The following is a 14,033-nucleotide window of genomic DNA, read 5'->3' as shown; positions in this document are numbered from 1 at the left end:
CCAGAACAGACTGGAAGGCACCAGAGATGCTGCAGACAGGTCAGATTGGACCCAGAGAGGCCAACACCTCCTCCAGGAAGTCCTCTGACTTACCACTCGAGTGATTAGTCCCCTGATCCCTGGGTACCCCTCCGTGAAATACGGTCGTTAAGAGTCCCAGCTCAAGCCCAGCGGGCTGGATGGGCCTTTCCCCCAGCTCGGGCTGGTCTGCCCCCTGGCCTGCTGTCCCACGTGTCTCCAGCAGTCAGAACTGAGGGAGGGGAGGGGATACCCCCGGATGACTGCCCGGGGCTCCTCAGTGGGAGTAAGCATCCCCCCTCACTGCACTGGAACACCGACCCAGAGGCACGGAAACCTGCTCCTGGCCGGCAGCTGGCGAGCCAGACGCCAGGCCTCCAGCTCCAGTTTCTGCCTCTGAGGATTGGATCTTTCCACCGGGTCAGGCCCTGCTGGACACCGGGGTTCCTCAGTCTGACCTTCCTGGTCTCCAGGTCACAGGGCATATCAGGGTGCCCTGATTATGGGTCGCCTCCTCTCCAGAGATGGGACGCTGAGACGCTGGTGGTGCCCAGGGCCTGGGGGTTGCTCCCGGGCCTCTCCTCCACGCCCACCCTGCCCTGTGCCCACTTTTCGGCACAAGACTGTGCTGTTTCCTTCATCCTGTCTGCACGTTGCTATTCCCCGACTGTCTCAGTAAAACCCCGTTGGAAAAGTCCACAGGGCTGGTGGGGTTGGGGTCAGGAGAGGCAGAGCAGGGGTCAGCTGGGAGGGGGAGGCCCCGCTGGGGATCCCAGGCAGAGCACAGTCCAGGTGCCCCCGCCCCCGGGGCCGCACAACCTCGGAGAGGCCCGTGCGTGACTCGGAGCCTCAGTTTACTCCTCCATAGAGTGGAGCTGTTGTTGGCGTCGAACAGGGCCCGCAGCAGAGGACCTGGCTCCCGGGTGGGGAAGAGCTGGGGGGGGACTCTCACATGCTTGCCTGTCCCAGGGGCTCCTGGGGAGCCAGGCTGTCACACCCCGAATGCAGATGCCAGAGCTGGAAATTTCACCCACACGCGGCCGGGACCAAGGCACAGACAGTCGGAGAGGAAGCCTGGCTCCATCCTCTGCCCCTAACTGGCTTTGGGTCGGGCCGGGGGACAGCGCCTCTCTCCGAGGGAACACTGCCGTTTAGGGGGCCCATCTCCGACCTGCGATAGGCAGTGACCCCAACCCCTGCCACAGAGATGGGAGCTGCAGGATGATTCCCAGGGCCCTTCCCCAGGTCAGCCGCACCTGCTGGGGGCGGGGCCTCAGGGGACACGGCAGGGCACCCAGTTCTGGCACTGTCACCCTGTCTCCTGCCGTTATCACAGTTCCCTCAGACATCAGCCTTTGCGAGTAAGGGTGAGTGGGCTGGGGGCCCGTCTTCAAGGGACTGGGTCCTGAAGGTTGGGGCCCCACATTCTCTGCCCTGCCCCACTGAGCTGCCTCCGTGGATGTGGTTCCCCCGCCCCCAGGCTCACTGGGCACAGCCAGGTCCTGGGACCTCCAGTTATGGGTCATCTCCATGCAAGACTTGCCCTTGTAGGGACCGCTCCGGACCGGGTCTCGGGGGACCCTGGATTCTGTCCCAGCTCAGCTATTCGTCAGCTGTGGGACCTTGGGAAAGTGGTGTATAAATGGGTGTCACACTGGGAGGGGCTCCGATGACACTCAGTAAATGACACCCTACCCCCCACCACAGTCTGCACCAGGAATACAGAAATCACTCCTGTTTGCCCACGTCCCCTGTGCCACGTCCCTTGCACCACGTCCCGTGTGTCAGTGGGTCCTGGCAGGGCTTCCTGTGAAATGTCTGCCCCCTTCCCATGCCCGGGGGGAAACACAGAAATCTCTAAGCTAGAGACCAGGGGAGGCACCTGGGACTGTGGACGTGGCCCATGGGGCCACAGCGTTAAAATTAAATAGGCTGCCAGGCAAGCTGCAGCACCCCTGCCTCCCACTTCTCCTGCGTTTGGGGGGTGGGTTATTTTTAGAAGGAAGGCGTGCTGGAGAAAGCGCCTTATTCATCCTTGAGGTTAGCAAGGCCTCCGGGAAAGAACAGAGGGGCCTGTGTCTCCTGCCTGTCCTTCCAAGCTCACCAGGGCTCTGTCCCACCCTGCCTGGACCCGAGGACTTTGTTGAGCTAACATTTGTGCAGGGCAGCCTCCTGCCAGGTCCCGAGCTTGCCCTGGCCTGGGTCAGGCTAGCCAAGGGCAGGAACCAGAGAGGGAGGACGGGAGGGAGGGCTGTGCACCTGGGCCCAGGCAGTGAACAGGTTTCTGCCCCCCTCCGACCACCCCCCCAGCCCCGTGCTAGCCCCAAACAGCCAGTAGGGCTCCCCTTGTGCAGTGAGACAGAACCAAGAGACAATGTCGCTGGGCCCCCATGGAGGGACAGGATCCTCAAGTGGACAGGAAGAGGCGCCTCCCCACCCAGCCCCAGGGAGCCCGTCCCAGCTGGGGCCAGGACTAGCCTTGAGCACCTCTTCACACTTCAGTGTGCTCATCTGTGAAGTGGGGACTCCCCATCCCATGGGCCATTCCTGGGCCCTATGCACCCAGGGAGGAGGGGCGTGACAGAGCCAGAGCTGGAGGCCCCAAGGAGAGGTAGGAGGCCACCCGGAGGAAGCTGCTCCTGCCTTGGGCGGTCCTGGTTGAGGCAAGCAGAGCAGAGCAGAAGGCCCCAGACAGAGCTGCTGGCCCCTGAGCAGCCCCACCAGCTACCCCCGCCCCTGCCCCCAGTGTACAACACCTGAGTGGGCGCTCACTTGGCACTCTGGCCTGCTCAGCCTGGGCTCCAAGTCAAGGGCCTTGTCTGGAAAGCCATGGCCAAACCGAAATTACCCCCAGCCCCTTGAGTCCCTAGCAACCCACCAACCACCAGGAAGAGCCTTTATTTCTGCTTCAAATCACAGGACAAGGGAGGTGTGATCCAGACCCTGGGCTGCAGGTGGGAGAGGGCAGGCCTGTGGTCCCGGCCAGGCCCCGTGAGCAGGAGGCAGTGGCCCGGCTCTCCTTGCTCCCTGGGGCTGAGGCCCTCTCAGCTGTCAGCGAGCAGGGGCAGGGTTGGCAGGACCTTCCCCACCCCCAGCAGAATCCGACCACGGCTCTGTCCTCTCACTGGGGGGTCTGGCGGGCCTGCGCCTTGCTGCTGGCATGCTGACTGCCAGCATCGTCCGGAGCCTTCCCTGGTACCCCCAGCCCACTCGGTGAGGAGGCTGCAGAGACACAAAGACCTCCATGTCAGTGGGGCTGCATTTCTGACAGGCTTGCAAGGAAATGGGGTGGGGGGGTGCTTCAGCCAGGCATGTGGGGTCCAGGGGTGGGAGTACCCCCTCCCCTGGCATGTCTATTAGAGCAAGGAGGTGGCAGGTTGGCGAGAAGACCAGGGCAGACCCAGAGACCCTCCCCGGAGCCTGAGTTCCAGTGCTGCCCAAGGGCCGGTCCCCGGATGGAAGGGAGGTGTTGAGGAGGCTTTGGGAAAAGGTAAGGGCTATGGCCCGGACAGGCCGCTTCTGGGCCCAAGCTGCCGGGGGGCTGACATCCGAGGAGGGGCAGAGGGCAGGCAGGGTGCTAGGGGCCCCAGTGGAGGCCAAGTTCATTGCCTCTTCAGGAGACACACTTCCCAGGGGACGAAGCTTCCCAGGGCACAGCTCACTCCTCATGTGCCCCCCACGGAGGTCCCTGTTGCCCAGCCTGCTGCCTGTCCCATGCCCCACGCCTGGCCTCTGGGAGACCCTTCTCCTGCCCACACATCCTCCTGCTCCCAGAAGCTTCCTTGGGCAGCACAGGAGCCTGCCACCAGGCTGGCCCATCTCCTCACCTCATGGGCACCTGGGCCGGGCCTGCTCGCCAGCCCCCCTCAACTTTCTTAGGCCCTTTGAACGTACACTTGCTCCCAAGGCAATGAATGGGGAGGGAAAGAAGAGGATGAGGAACTGAGCGGGAGCGGGTAATCCTGTGTCCAGCACCCTTAGTGGGCACCTCGCAGGCCCCTCGGTGGATGGGGTCCTCACGTGCCGAGGGGAGGGGGCATGGGACAGAGGAGGGTGGAGGCCAAGAGGCTCCCAGTGCCCAAGCAGAGGCTCAGAGGGTGAGCAAATGGGGGTGATGTGTGCCCGGGCTGCAGGGGTGGAGGGCCCTGCTAGCAGGAGTGGGCGGGAGGAGCCCCTGCTTCTGCACCCCCATAGGCAGCCCCTCACTCACCAGCAGCCTGGCTCTGGGCTGGCCCCCTCAGGGCGCCCTCAGGGGGCCAACGCAGCTCCCCACTCTCCACAGAGCCCACCTCGCTGGACTCCACCACAATGGAGGGCAGCCGCTGGCCCAGCCGAGGGCCCTTCTCCCGGGCACCTACCGCAGCCTGCAGGGGGTGGGCAGGGGTCAGGGCGGCGCCAAGCCCTGGGCTCCCTGCTCCCCCCACACCCGTCCTGCACTCTGTTCACTGGGAGGATTGGGGCCCTCCCTGCCCAAGCTTCAGGGCAGGAGAGAACATGTGGAGGGGGTAAAGGGGTGCAGGTGCCCCCTCCCCATCCCACCACTGGGGCTGGAGCACTCAGCACCTGGAGCACCAAAGGACCCATCTGGGCTCAGCCCTTAGGCCCATTTCACAGACAGGAGCCTGAGGCCCGAGAGGCGACACTGTGAGTGAGCCCCGCGCTCCTGTGCACCACCACTGTCCCCCAGATCCTGCGCAGCCCCTTCCTGGGGTCGCCTTTGCTGGGCCCTTGGTCTCCTCCCCAGCTCCAAAGAGCTGGGAAGCTGTTACCATGGCAACCCCAGGCTCTCTGGGCTTGCTCTGGGCTCATTGTTCGGTGCCCACAGGAGTGTGCGGGGGCTGCCTCCCCAAGCCAGCCGGGTGCCCTCAGTGTCTCCACCTCCCATTCAAGGCCTTCCGAGGTAGAGGCCCAAGCTACCACTGTCGCCACACAGCCTGCTGGCCCTAATGCCACGGCAGCACTGACGCCTGCCCTGCCCCAGGTCCCTGACTTTGCCCCCCGCCTCGCAACTCCTTGATGTAGGAGAGTTGCCTGCTGCCTGGCTCCCTGAGGAGGCACTCAGCTGCGGGATTGTGCTACACGGCCCTGAACGCGGCCGCAGAAACATCTGGACATGTGTTTAAATGCACATTCCTGGATGGGGGGCCCAGGAATCAGCATTTTGACCAAGTACAGCAGTTGACCTCATGGGGCTGTGACTCCTGTGGAATCAGAGGAACAGCAGAGCAGGGACCTCGCCATGCTCCCAACCCCTGGACCATCCTGGCTCCTCCTGCGCACACTGCCAGCCCAGGGGCTCCTTTCTCCTGGAACTCCACCCCCCGGCCACTCTCCTTCCTGTCCTCCTCCTCGAAGGCCTGCTGACCCCCAGCCAGAGATGCTCCTCTGCCCAGAGTGTGCCACGGGGTTGGGTTGGGGGAGGTCCAGGCCAGCAGGGCTTGCCATCCATCTGTCTTGCCAGGGAGGCTGACCCCTCTCTGTGACTCTGGGCTGCTTCCCCCCTCCAGCCCCACTGCCCTCCAGCACGGCCAACAATGACAATGTCCCAGCTCTAGAACTCACAGCATCAAGACTGCACCCCTCGTGTAGAGGCCTTATTTTTGGCAGTATCAACACCGCCCCTAAAAAACTAGGGGCCTAGGCCAGGGGGCTGTGGCACTGCCTCAGCCAGCAGAGAGCCAACTGCTTTGGGGCGTGAACCCTGGAGTCCTGGAGGTCCAGAAGGGGTGCTGAGAAAGCCAGGGAGGCTCGGCCTTCAATTGCTTTATGCACCAGACTTCTATAGAGGAGCGACCACCTCTCTCACACAGATGGGTAAACTGAGGCATGCCTCAACTCATGGGCCACGGCTTGAGGCTGTCTTTCCCCTGTCCCCCATGGCTGGCAGACCCCAGGGCCCCAACTACATACCTTTCCTGCTGGGCCTCCAGCCTCCTCAGCTGGGCTTATCTCTGGCATGGCAGGCTGGGGGGTAGTCATGCTGTTGCCGCTGTTGGGGTGCACGAAGACGGGGAGAAACAAGGTGTCTGCCGTGGGACAGATGTTAGAGTCCATTCTCCTTCTGGAAGCTTCAGACTGCTCCAGCCTGTACCAACCCGACCCTGGGCCCATTGCCCACTGCTTCAGCTGGACTTCTCTCACCACGGCTCCCTGCCCAAACCCACCATTGGGGCGGGGGGCACTAGATGGGCACCGCACAACATGCCCAGGGTTGCAGAGGGGCAGAGGCGGATCGGAGAAGCCCACTCAGCCTTAAGACCTGTGAAGGCTTCCTGCTGATCTGAGGCCCAGGGCTGAGCAGGAGGCAGCCAGGCCAGGGGGGAGGAGAGGATCTTCTGGGACAGGGAACGGCTACGGGAGGGCACAGAGATCAGGGACCGGGATCAGGGGAAAGGTTTCTGAGCCAGGAGGCTGGGGGCAGCGTGAGTCAGGTTCAAGTCAGCCAGAGGCAAAGATGGCCAGGTCGTCTCCGAGAGCAGACACCCCTCACACACTCGAGACGGGGCCCTCTCTACCCACAGCCAAGTGGAAACCAGCATCCCGCCTGCACTTGGCCATGTCCGCCCAGGCCAGCGCAAGGGCAAGGGAGCCAGCCCGACAGCCGGGCAAGAGCTCTGGGAAGAGAGGCCCTGGCAGGTCTCGGAAGCCCCGGCCTTGAACTCTCCACCTGCACTTGGCCAGAGGCAGGAGTGGGGGTGGGGTCTGGAGGCCGATGTCTAACTTTGGCGCTGGCTGGGAGGCCGCAGGGAGCGCTGGGAAGGAGCCAGGCAGAGGGACAGCACCAACCTGGAGGACAGGATGCCTGGGAGGCCTTGTGGGTAGTGGGGGTGGGGGTCCTGTGGGCACCCAGCAAAGGGGGAGGGTTGCTATTCTGGGATCCCAGCTTTCTTTCACCCAAACCCAGCTCAGTTTGGTTCAGGTCCTGCTGAGACCCAGGGAAGGCCGGGAGGGGGCCAGATGCCTCCACCCAATCCCAGAGCTGGAGAAAGCCAGCCCTACCCTCCCTCTCGGATTGGATGCTCCCTCCTCAGACCTTCCATAGGAGCCCCCCATTCTCCCACCCCCGCCCCAATCTCCTCCCAGGACACAGAACCTCAGCCAGAGCCGGAGCGGCCAGGACAGAGACCAGGAGACCGGACCCAGAGACCCACACAGATTCCAGAAAGAGCCCAGAGGGAAGGCAGAAAAACCAGCCACAGAGACAAACCAGAGGTGACAGGACTGGAGAGAGAAGGGGGAAACAGACCCAGAGGGATCAGATGGAGGGAGGGAGACGAGGGGCAGAGGGATAGAGAAAGAGAAGAGAGAGACAGAGCCAGGCAGGCAGCAGCAGGTCTCTAAGGGCTGCCTCCGGCTGCCCTGCGCCCGCCCCGAGTCCATTCGCCCATCAGGGGCTCCCACCACCCACACCTTCAAAGGCGCCCAGGTGTGCAGGCCAGGTGCGCGGCGTACAGCCCCCCCCCCCCACAGTTCTCGCCCAAAGCGCGGCGCCCACGCACTCCTCTTTTCCCCTGAGAGCTGGGGTCAAGCCCCCCAAACCTCCGCCTTCCTGCGCTCCAGCCACGGGGCACCGGCTGCCAGGGCGCATGGGGTGGGGGCCGCGGCTGGGACCAGGGTGGGGAGGGGGCGCCTCGCTCACACTCACCCTCCCGTGCTGGCTGCTCGCTGGGTCACCGAGCTGCTGGGAGCTGCCAGCCTGGGTTCCCCCCGCCCCCTGCCCCCGCCCCGCTCCCCCCCCTCCACCCGCGCGCGCACTTCCCTGCCACCAGTAGCCTCCCTGTGACCAAACCTCATGATCTCGGTCCCTAGAGACTCCAGGCCTCAGGTTGGAGGTTCAGGAATTGGGGGGAAGTGTCAGAATTCGGTGCGGCCAGATACGTGGAAAAAGGACACCCTCCAATTTGAAGGAGTGAAGAGAAGGAAAAGACCCAAGTGGGATGGCCAATGTGGTGAGGGCATGTGTGTGTGTGTGTGTGTGTGTGTGTGTGTGTGTGTGTGTGTGTGTGACTGCACCACTTCCTCCCATCTTCATCCCCAATCCCATTCCCAAAAAGGAACAAAAGAGTCCTGGGGCAGTTTCTTTCAGTCTAGTGTCCAAACCTGGCACCTGAGGCCGGGTTGCATAGCCTCTGATCCACGTAATTCCCCACCCTTCCACCATCCAGCATCTAACACCCACCATCGGTTATCTAACAACCAGCTTCCAGCCAACATCCACGGTCCACCATTCAGCATCCACTCATCCAACCGTCACCTACCATGCACCCCCTATTCATGTATCTTCTACCAACCAGTCACTATCCAACCACCACCCCACAGTCATTTACCATCCAACCCCAGCCATTACCTACGATCCAACCTCCATCCATCAGTCATGCATCCATCCATTCACCACCCACACCGTTTACCAGGCAACTGTACACTACGAAAATACCCATCAGTCCAACATTAATTCACCATTCATCCATCTACCACCTATCCACCCCCCGTTCACTATCTAACCGTTTTCCATCAATATTTAACAACCATCCATCATTCATTTATCCATCCATCATATGTCTGGTTGTCATTAACCAATCTATCATTTATCTACTGCCCACTTATGTGGACTTATCCACTAGCCTCCATCTCTCCAATCAGCCACAATTCTTCCATCTACAATTCAGTATCAATCACTCACCATCACTCCTCCATTCATACTTCTATGAACTACAACCTGCCACCCATCCACTCACTAACCATCTACCATCCACCCTACTCTTATCCCTACCCATCACATATCTTCATCGTCTATCTCACAATATCCTCTATCCACCTATCCATCATCCAGCCATAACTTGCTACTCATCCAAAACCCATTCAGGTATCATCTACCACCCATCCGTATTTATCCATTCTAGAAAATTTATTGAGCGCCTTCTATGAGCCAACTATTGTTCTAGGAGCTGGATGCTGGAGATAGAGTAGAGAGATAGCAACAAGCATTCATCCACGATAAATATCCACCATTACAATACATCCATGATCCATCCGTTTATCATCTCTGCATCAACTCCCACCCATTACTCACTACCTGTTTAATATCCATATTCATTCATTATCCATTCACCATCCCCTTGCCATGTGTCGATCTTCCTCCACCTACACATTAAACCATGCATTTACCATACACCACTCACCATATACCATTCATCCACTATCTCTCCACCATCTTCCGCTTCACCAATCACCTTTCATGCATCCATTTCCCAAGATATAGCCATCTGTCATTTAATTATCATCCATCCATCCCCTAATCATCATCTAGCTCTCCAGGATCCACCCATTCATTATTTATTCACCACTCACCTCCCATCTACACTTTCACAGTACACAAACCACTATCCATTGACCCAGCAACTATTCATTTATTTGTCATCTCTCCTTCCATTCACACACCATTCAGCCCCCTCTACACCGTCATGATCTATCCATCAATCATATATCCATTCGTGTTTATCTGCCATTGATCCATCCATTCTCTATGGATAGATCCGTCACAGTCATCCACTTTATTTATCCACCATCCTTCTTTGCTTCCATGATTCATCCACCCACCAAACATCCATTGTCTACCACCTGCAATTCATCCTCTATCTATTGATTCTCTCAGGATCCAATACTCTATCAGTTTAGCATCCACATCCATCCATTCAACAACAACCTATAGTCTAATCTGCTCATTCCTTAACCAATTACTATTATGTAAAGGCATCCACCATTCACCATCTTCCATCCATCCACCATCTAGCGCCTACCATGCTTATCCAACCATTATTTATACATTCATCCATGTCACACACACACACATTGCATCCATCTTTCATCCATGATTCACCTCTCCATCCAGTCATTCGTCCCCTACCACAAATCCATCTAGTATTCCATCCATCCATCATTCTGCTATGCATTCATCCATTATCCTTATATCCTTATGTTATCCATACACATAGTTAACCTTTCTTACTTCTCTCTACCACCCATTTCCATCATTCACTCACCCACTCATCTTCTCACCATTCTTTCACCCACTCACTCATAAATTAAACATTTGTTATAAATACTAATATTAGGGCACCTAGGTGGCTCAGTAATTGAGCATCTGCCTTTACCTTGGGTCGCGATATCAGAGTTCTGGGATCGAGTCCCGCACTGGGTTCCCTGCATGAAGCCTGCTTCTCCCTCTGCCCGCGTTTCTGCCTCTCTCTCTGTCTCTCATGAATGAATAAATAAAATCTTAAATAAATATTAATATTGAACATGTATTACTCAGCGTTAGTGCTAGCTTCTAGGATCATCCAGATGAATAAGATCTCATCCAATTTCATAGTCTGATGAATTCACAGTCTGATGATCCAAAAAGAAGAAACAAGTTACACAGTGAAGTGTCACTGAAAAAAATGTTTGTTGTGTCTAAATCTTGGTGCCTCTGTCTGTTGGCCATGTGCATAAGCTCTGTGCAGAGCTCTGTGCATAAATTTCCCAGGAGAAGGCCCAGGAGGGGACATCACAGCAGGATTGACAGGGGCCTGATCTGGCCTTAGAGGCTGCAGTTTGGGAGACCTGATGATGTGGGTGTAAAGAGGGTTGGCAGAGGTCATGCAAGATTAGGGATACTGGCTAAGGGATGGGTCCCTGATGAGGAGTCCCTGATGATAACAGGAAGGAGGTCTGGGAGGGTTTTAGGCAAGTAAGTATTCCAGTCAGCTAAGTTCTGTGAAAGGACAACCTCATTCATACTCTTCTCCACTGAAGACTCCCTGAACCAGAAGGACAAGAGTTTGCCTTAGAGTCACACAGCAATGCCACAGTGGCGCCTGTGGCTTCAACTGCACCACCCTTCCACCCAGACACCCTTGTGTCAGGAAAATGTGCACTGGCATGCTCCCGGGATGCCACCCCAACTCCCAAAAGGCCACTTTCCACTTGGATAGGGATCGCTCTTCCTACTTGTTAATGAGGGTGCAAGCTGTCATCCAAGGTGTTAGCTGACAAGGGCCTCACAGCTCCTGGGGATTGCTGCTAACAGGGTTCTCAGGAAGTGCTGAAGGCCCTTGAGGCAAAAGCTCTGGTGGTGGTGGAGCAGCAGGCTGGGGACAGGGGGTGTCTCTATTTTTATTTTTATTTTTTAAAGATTTTATTTATTCATAGAGAGAGAGAGAGAGAGAGGCAGAGGGAGAAGCAGGCTCCATGCAGGGAGCCCGACGCGGGACTCGATCCAGGGTCTCCAGGATCACGCCCTGGGCTGCAGGTGGCACCAAACTGCTGCGCCACTGGGGCTGCCCTCTATTTTTATTTCTTTAAACAAAATTCAACTTAGTAAATGTATTTATTTTTAAGGATTTTATTTATTCATGGTGGGGGGTGGGACGCAGAGACACAGGCAGAGGGAGAACCAGGCTCCCTGCAGGGAGCGATCTGGGGACTCCAGAATCATGCTGGAGCTGAGCCACCCAGGGATCCCCAAGGGAGTGTCTTTAAAGACAGGCCTGGAGGCCCACATGTGAGCCTGCAGAGTCAGCCTTGGGGCCCGCCTTCACCTTCAGCCTCTGCTTTCCTCCTCCTCCCCAGCCTCCACCCCAGGCCCTACCCCACAGGAGACACACAGAGCTGGAGGCAGGAGCTACGTGGCCTGGCTCAGCCTTTGCTGGGTATCCTTGGGAGGCCTTGCCCCCTTCTGGCCCTGGACCTGACCCATGTAGTAGGACAGAGCGGACTCGGTGCAGTCAGGACCAACCGTCTCTGACGCTCCCACGGTGATGGCCGCGGCGACACAAGAATTATCCCCTTAACCACCTCCTTAGCGCACACACTCTCCAAAGCTTCCCGGGGTGAGGACAGCCTGCCTGGGTTGGGGGTACTCAGTGGGGATGGAACCCCGGGTCTGGTCCAGGAAGGTTTGCTCTGCGCGCCCTCTTGCGGCCTTTCTCGGGCAAAACACCGCAGACCCCCGGACGCCGGGACAGGGCAGCGACACAGCAGCATTTGGGTGTTAGTTTGAAACATGTAATATTCTGAAGTGCGACAAGAGCACCATCGGCCTGCGCTCTGTCCTCACGTGCTGATCCTCTGTGAGAGGCAGGTCCAGGACTGAGCCCCTGTACGCTGGGTCCTAGGGAGCCTAACTAGATCTCCCTGGGTGAGAAGAGGACCGGCGAAGGGCTGAAATGCTCCAGATGCTTTGTTTTGTTTTGTTTTTCTTCGGAGACTGGTAGCAGGCCGAACCCCTAGTTTATTTCAGCATCAGCAACATCTTAGCCATCACAAAAATAAACTCTACCAAGGGCGACAGAAGTCTCTACAGCGAGGCTAAGGGCTCAGCCGCCAAGTGGCGAACATCAGAGGGGTGCATGGCGGGCACTGCCCGGGCAATAAGTTAGGAAGCAGCGGGGCTGGTGGTGGTGGCAGGTGCGGGCTGGGGCCTCACTTCTGGGCAGGCACAAGGTCATCGATGGCCTGGCCCTGCTCCAGCCGCTGCTCCATCTCGATGAGCAGCTTCACGCCATCCACCACCATCTGTACCAGCTCCACCTCTGAGAAGCCCAGGCGGTCTGCGTTGGAGACATCAAAGACGCCACCCACCGCAGCTGTGTCCACACCACCTGGGGAGACAACCAGGTCAGCAAGGCGGGTGGGGGCCTGCTCCGGACAGAAGACTGCCTACGGCCCGTCCCACTCACCTGTGCCTCGTTTCTGAAGCCGCAGCCGCTTGAGCACCTCCGGGAACTTCTCGTGCTTGCCCAGGTGGGGCAGCTTGATGTGCACACCTGCCCGCAGGCCTGTGCCCAGGTTGGATGGGCAGGTGAGGATGTAGCCCAGGTGAGGGTTCCACATGAATTCGTAATTCTTTGACTTGAAAAGTGTTTGGGGATCCCTGGGTGGCGCAGCGGTTTGGCGGCTGCCTTTGGCCCAGGGTGCGATCCTGGATACCCGGGATCGAATCCCACGTCGGGCTCCCGGTGCATGGAGCCTGCTTCTCCCTCTGCCTATGTCTCTGCCTCTCTCTCTCTCTCTCTCTCTGTCTCTCTCTGTGACTATCATAAAAAAAAAATTAAAAAAAAATTAGAAAAGTGTTTCAATCTGGAGGTTGACAAGAGAGGAGAGACCTGGTTGAGAGGCCCGCTGGGGGGACCAGCTGGGACCCTTGGAGCGAGGGAAATTGGTGGGGACACCCACATCCCTGCCTGAGCTCTAGAGCGCTGGAGCTTGCCCTGCCCCCTCCCTGGCACCAAAGCCCACTTGTGCCAGCCCAGCTTGGGGCAGTCAGGCCTGACCTGGGTGAGGCCGTTGCAGAACCGAGTGAACACCTCCTTCATGTTGCCCCCTTTCTGCATGGAGATGACCCGCAGGTGGTCTTCCTCGTTGATCCACACCAGGAAGGTCTTATTGTCATTGTGCCAGATGCTCGAGATGGTTAAGATGAAAAGTCTGCTAGAGAAAACCTCCATCCCCTTCTACTGACTGTCTCATCTCGATAAGATTTACACCTGTCTTGCATCAATGCTAAATCTCCGGCCCCTCAAAATTGGTTGACTGCATAAAGTTTCAGGATGTTTCTCTCTAAAGCAAATAGTCCGATTTCAGTTTTTAAAATGCTGTAATGAGAGAATCACACCAACCGAGGCTGTCCCTGGGAGCCAGGCACAGTGCAAAGCACCCTTCCCAGAGTCTGTAGTATGAGCCACCAGCATTACCATCAGCCACCACCACAGCATGCCTGTGGCCTGCAGTGTGCCCTGGGACAAGGCGGTGTGGGGGGGATTATGGGGGGGGTTACTTGTGCTGTGCAGAACTGGGGGGGTAGGGGTGGGGAGCATGTGAGGGAGTCAACGTGAATGGGGACCAGAGGCAGGGTGTCACTAGGGATGTCAGGCCCACCGCTTCTGGGCTGCAGGGGTCAGAGTTTGGTGTTCACAGAGGTGTTCGAGCACCCCTCCCAGCCCCACAGACTAAGGCCACTAGGGTCCAGGGACTCC

At 58.1% G+C, this 14,033-nt stretch overlaps 2 protein-coding genes across 2 annotated transcripts; both read right to left on the bottom strand.

The window, feature by feature from the left end:
- Positions 1-2,906: 2,906 nt before the first annotated feature.
- Positions 2,907-6,627, bottom strand: LBHD2 (LBH domain containing 2). Its single transcript, XM_072837768.1, has 3 exons — positions 5,929-6,627; positions 4,229-4,382; positions 2,907-3,240 (listed from the first exon to the last, which is right to left on the bottom strand). The coding sequence occupies exons 1-3, from the start codon at positions 6,127-6,129 to the stop codon at positions 3,140-3,142; spliced, it is 456 nt and encodes a 151-aa protein (XP_072693869.1). The 5' UTR covers positions 6,130-6,627; the 3' UTR covers positions 2,907-3,139.
- A 5,642-nt stretch (positions 6,628-12,269) lies between these two features.
- Positions 12,270-12,937, bottom strand: LOC140639581 (creatine kinase B-type-like). Its single transcript, XM_072837767.1, has 2 exons — positions 12,738-12,937; positions 12,270-12,659 (listed from the first exon to the last, which is right to left on the bottom strand). Exons 1-2 carry the CDS (start codon positions 12,889-12,891, stop codon positions 12,481-12,483), a joined length of 333 nt encoding a protein of 110 aa, XP_072693868.1. The 5' UTR covers positions 12,892-12,937; the 3' UTR covers positions 12,270-12,480.
- Positions 12,938-14,033: the final 1,096 nt, after the last annotated feature.

This window comes from Canis lupus, chromosome 9 (assembly GCF_048164855.1).
Source record: "Canis lupus baileyi chromosome 9, mCanLup2.hap1, whole genome shotgun sequence".
NCBI lineage: Eukaryota > Metazoa > Chordata > Mammalia > Carnivora > Canidae > Canis > Canis lupus.
The sequence above is the reverse complement of the archived record's forward strand: the minus strand, read 5'-3'. Positions and strand labels throughout refer to the sequence as shown.

Coding starts and splice junctions, on each gene's coding strand:
- LBHD2 (XM_072837768.1), bottom strand. CDS start 6,129: ATGGGCCCAGGGTCGGGTTGGTACAGGCTGGAGCAGTCTGAAGCTTCC. Junction 4,383..5,928: donor CTGGAGGCCCAGCAGGAAAG/GTATGTAGTTGG, acceptor CACCCCCTGCAG/GCTGCGGTAGGTGCCCGGGA. Junction 3,241..4,228: donor AGCCCAGAGCCAGGCTGCTG/GTGAGTGAGGGG, acceptor GTGTCTCTGCAG/CCTCCTCACCGAGTGGGCTG.
- LOC140639581 (XM_072837767.1), bottom strand. CDS start 12,891: ATGTGGAACCCTCACCTGGGCTACATCCTCACCTGCCCATCCAACCTG. Junction 12,660..12,737: donor GCTTCAGAAACGAGGCACAG/GTGAGTGGGACG, acceptor TTGTCTCCCCAG/GTGGTGTGGACACAGCTGCG.